This window comes from Photinus pyralis, unplaced genomic scaffold (genome assembly GCF_008802855.1).
Source record: "Photinus pyralis isolate 1611_PpyrPB1 unplaced genomic scaffold, Ppyr1.3 Ppyr1.4_LG1, whole genome shotgun sequence".
NCBI lineage: Eukaryota > Metazoa > Arthropoda > Insecta > Coleoptera > Lampyridae > Photinus > Photinus pyralis.
Window position 1 is genome coordinate 27,313,573 of NW_022170249.1, and position 4,784 is coordinate 27,318,356.

Here is a 4,784-nt window from a genome sequence, read left to right on the forward strand (position 1 = left end):
TAATTTATAAACAAGTGTAAATTTCATAATCGCCAAAGGCAAGTAATGAAACGTGATCGCTGTTTTTTTAGGTAATTACAAGGCATATCTGATTAATTGTAAAATGAACCTTTTTATTTTGTCGATTTCTACGGTTTTGAAAAACGGAAAATTATAAGTAATAGTATGAACAGATGCAGTATTTTTTTCTCTAAAAAAAACGTATTTAGACTTTTGCTCTAAAATAATTAGGGGGGAGTGTTTAGTTTGCCCGTTTATTCATACAAATACAATACAGTACATGTTAAGGATACATTGGAAAAATACACCGGCATAAAATGCAAACACGACATTACAAAGTACCGTTTACAACCTCCCGTCTTCCTCGTCCATGCTGCTCGTCTTGCGCACACGCAAGCCAGGTTTACCATGCTCAATACATGACATCCCTCCCTTCCTAGAAGTCATCACGAAATCTCGAAATTTCTCCGGTAATCTGGCATTCCTCTGCGGCCTCTGATTTATAGTAGGCAGTTGTTCCGTGACTGCTAGGTCCTCTGGTCGATCCCTGGTCATCTGCTCCTGTGATCTCTCCTCCTGAAGTAGGCTGTCGTTGTTATCGCTTTCTTCAGTGGTCTCTGGTGAACTTCTCCGCAAATGGTCCACGTGACGCTTTTGGGTTCTACCCCTCTCATCAATAGTTTCGTACGTCACGGGTCCTAACTGTCGGACAATCTGCTCTTGCTGCCATCGGGGCTCGTCACTTCCTCCAAACTTCCTAGCTAAGACTGTAGCTGATTGGTCAAATGTTCTGGTTGTTCTGGGCCCGGCCCACATCATTTTTTGTTGATTTTCTCTAACTTTCCTCACGACACTCGGTTGTAGGAGGTCCAAACACGTACGAATTTTCCTTTTAAACATTAACTCCGCCGGAGAAAGTCCTGTGGTCGAAGTAGGCGTAATGTGTTGTGTTATTAAAAATCTTGCAATTTTGGTTTCCCAGTTCCCCGTGCTCAGCTTCTTTAATGTTTTTTTGGTTTCTTGCACCATCCTTTCCGCCTGACCGTTTGATGCCGGGTGATATGGTGCGATTCGAGTATGACGGATGCCATTTCTCCTAGTCCATAGTTGAAATGCCTCCGATGTAAATGACGTGCCATTGTCACTTATTATAACTTCCGGAATCCCATGGGTTGCGAAAATTTCCCGTAGACATTGGATAGTGTGTTCCGATGCTGTAGATGGTACTCTCCTGACTTCCAACCATTTGCTGAAAGCATCAACAATAATTAGAAATTGTTGACCACAGAATGGTCCTGCGTGATCTATATGGACTCGGCTCCAGGGAACTTCGCTCCACTCCCACGGATGTATTGACGCTCGGGCCGGCAACTTTTGCTGTTGTTGGCACTCTTCACAGTGCCGGACTGCGTTTTCAATAGCTTGGTCCATGGATGGCCACCACACGTACGACCTGGCCAATGACTTCATTCTTACCATCCCGATGTGAGCACCATGGAGGATTCCCAGAACTCTCTCTCGGATTTTTGGTGGAATTACCACTCGGGTACCCCATAGTATGCAGTTTTTGTAGGTGGACAATTCGTCTCTCCTAGCCTTGAACGGTCGTACCTGCTCTTCCTCCAGCCCATCCTCCAAGTTATGGGGCCAACCATTTTGTATAAAGTCTCGAATTCGGCTCATAACCGGGTCTCGTCCTGTCAACTCTGCCACCCTCTCGGCGTTCAGTGGTGTCTCTGGCATATTTTCCAGCATGAATACCTCGCCCATGCGTTCGTAACTCGCGTACTCAGTTTCTGCCGCGTCCGCTGGCAAGCGACTCAGAGCATCCGCATGGCTGATGTCCTTCCCTGGCTTATGTATCAGCTTGTAGTCATAATTACTCAGGAATAATGCCCAGCGAACTAGTCTCGGCGAAGACATCTGCGGTACTGGTTTATTTTCTCCTAAAATTCCTAAGAGCGGTTTGTGGTCCGTTACAATTTCGAAATGTCGCCCATAACAGTAATTATGGAATTTCTTAACACCCACCACTATCGCTAACGCTTCCTTGTCCAATTGACTGTACCGGCGCTCTGCTTGGCTAAGAGTTTTTGAATGGAACGCAATGGGTGCTTCTCTGCCATCACTATCTACATGGCTCAGCACCACCCCCACGGCCCAAGGAGACGCGTCACATGTGAGTACCAACTCTTTCCTGGCGTCGTAGTGTACTAACAGTTGGTCAGAAGAAAGCAACTCTTTGACGGCTTCAAAGGTTCTTTGGTTTTCTGTAGTCCAATTCCACGGAACTTTGTTGTCCAACAGACGATGGAGACTCTCAGCAAAATTCGCTTTATTCTTTAAAAAGGCGTGGTAAAAATTTAGCAATCCAAGAAATGATTGCAATTCCCTTTTACACGTCGGTGTTGGCGCATGTTTGATGTTGCGGACTTTATCAGCGATTGGGCGCACCCCCTCTTCACTTATATAAAACCCCAAAAATTCGATGCCCTTTGTTCTAAAAACACATTTACTTCTTTTTAGTTTTAGCCCATCCTCTGAGAACCGGCGTAAAATTTCCGTAATGCGTTCTAGCAACTCCTGGTCGTTTCCTGCTGCTACCAATATATCATCGTAGTACGGAAAACATCCCGGTATACCAGCCAAACGGTCGTTGATGAATCGTTGGAATATTTGCGGTGCCACTTTAATTCCAAAACACAGCCTGCGTACCATATATGTGCCCCTTTGGGTGATTATCGTCTGCAACTTTGCTGATTCGTCGTCCACCTTCAGCTGCTGATATGCTTGCGCCATATCCAATTTCGCGAAAACCTTTGCCCCGTTCAAAGCGGCAATTATTTCTTGTGTGGTCGGCATTGGGTACGGGTCATCCTGGAGTGCCTTATTAAGTGTACATTTATAGTCTGCGCAGATACGAATCGACCCATCGGATTTCACCACCGGTACGATTGGAGTAGTCCATGTAGGATTCTCGCACGGTTCCAGAATACCCTGTCTGATCAGTTTTTCGACTTCCGCTTCGATTTTGGGTCGAAGCGCGAAAGCTACATTACGCGCCTTTAATCGAATTGGCCGCACTGTAGAATCAATTTCTAATTTGACCGGTTTCCCACGAAAATTCCCAAGGTTATTATCGAACACGTCGCTAAATTGTTGCAGCACCCGCTCAATATTTGTATCGACCGTAGCTACCGCGTTCATCGACAGCTTAATTCCCAAAGCCTCAAACCAATTTCGCCCCAACAGACTAATGTTATCGCCCTTCGTCACGACTAAAGGTAACGTTTTCGAATGTTTATTAAACGATACGCGCACCTCACATTCGCCCAGAATTGCAATGTCCTTTTTCTGCCAGTCTCTCAACGATAACTGAATGTTATTTAATCGCGGTGTATCCCCCGCAAATAGTCTTTCGAAACACGATTGTGCCATAACCGTAAAGCTCGCACCCGAATCAATTTCAAATTCGCATTGTCTATCATTCACCGAAAGTAAAACCCGGTATGGTGCCTCCCCGCGCCCGACATTATGGAGACCAAAATAATAATAATCGTCCTCACCATCGTCACTGTTAGTTGGCGGTTCCGATTTCACTTGGTGCTGACCGGTTTTATGGTCTCTTTCGTTAGATCTACCCCGAGAAGAATTCTGTGCCGCACTTACCCTTTTCCCTTCGTTCGCTTTATTACCATTCCCACGATTCCTTCTGGACAGGCACGCACGCTCAATGTGGCCCTTCTTCGAACAGAATCTGCAGTCCGCGTCCTTCCAACGACACGCAGTTGGATCGTGGTTAGCTGTGCACCTCCAACATTTCATTGGAGTCGACTCCTTGTGTACCTCAGTTTTATTTATTTCAGACTGTCCGGGCACCTTACGGAGCTCCACCACCTGGCTAGCTGCATTTTCGGTTGCCGTAGCTGTGTCGAATGCCATCTGGAAAGTAAGATTCGGCTCTGATAGTAAACGACGTTGAAGGGCTTCGTTGCGCGCACCACACACGATACGATCCCGAATTTGTCTTTCTAGTTCCACCCCGTAATTGCACAACCCGCCAATTTTTCGGAGTTCGGCGACCCACGCAGAAACAGTTTCACCCTCCTTTTGGTTTCTTTTATTAAATAAAAAACGCTGAACGATTTCAGATTGCTTCGGATTGAAATGCGTCGATAACAAATCGATTAAGCGATCGAACGACGTATCGGCAAGTTCATTTGGAATGCATAAACTTCGCGCGATTTGGAATGTTTGCTCGCCGCACACGCTTAAAAAAACTGCGCGTTTCTTTCCAGCGTCCGTGACCCCGTTCGCTTCGAGGTAAAATTTCACCCTTTGCACGTAAATATTCCACGTTTCCGGGGCCGCCGTGTTAAATTGTTCTATATTCCCCAAGAAAGCCATCGCGGTTATCGGCACGATACGTCACTCGTCTGATACACACGCACGCTTACACTCTGCTATTTTGTTAATTTTATTCTCGTCGCCACTGTTTAGTTTGCCCGTTTATTCATACAAATACAATACAGTACATGTTAAGGATACATTGGAAAAATACACCGGCATAAAATGCAAACACGACATTACAAAGTACCGTTTACAACCTCCCGTCTTCCTCGTCCATGCTGCTCGTCTTGCGCACACGCAAGCCAGGTTTACCATGCTCAATACATGACAGGGAGCTAGTAATTGACTATAAAGAAATTACCATTGAAATACCTATGCTGCGTCGCGCTAGGCACCACCCTGTATAATCATGGTAAATCGAAAGTGGATTTGAA

The 4,784-nt window shown here is 45.7% G+C and overlaps 1 protein-coding gene across 1 annotated transcript; it reads right to left on the reverse strand.

Annotated features, from left to right (window-relative positions):
• Positions 1 to 345: 345 nt before the first annotated feature.
• On the reverse strand, positions 346 to 4,407 carry LOC116159241 (uncharacterized protein K02A2.6-like). Its single transcript, XM_031472189.1, has one exon. It carries the CDS (start codon positions 4,405 to 4,407, stop codon positions 346 to 348), a length of 4,062 nt encoding a protein of 1,353 aa, XP_031328049.1.
• Positions 4,408 to 4,784: the final 377 nt, after the last annotated feature.

Excerpts from the sequence above, each read along its gene's own strand:
- LOC116159241 (XM_031472189.1), bottom strand. The coding sequence starts at position 4,407 with ATGGCTTTCTTGGGGAATATAGAACAATTTAACACGGCGGCCCCGGAA.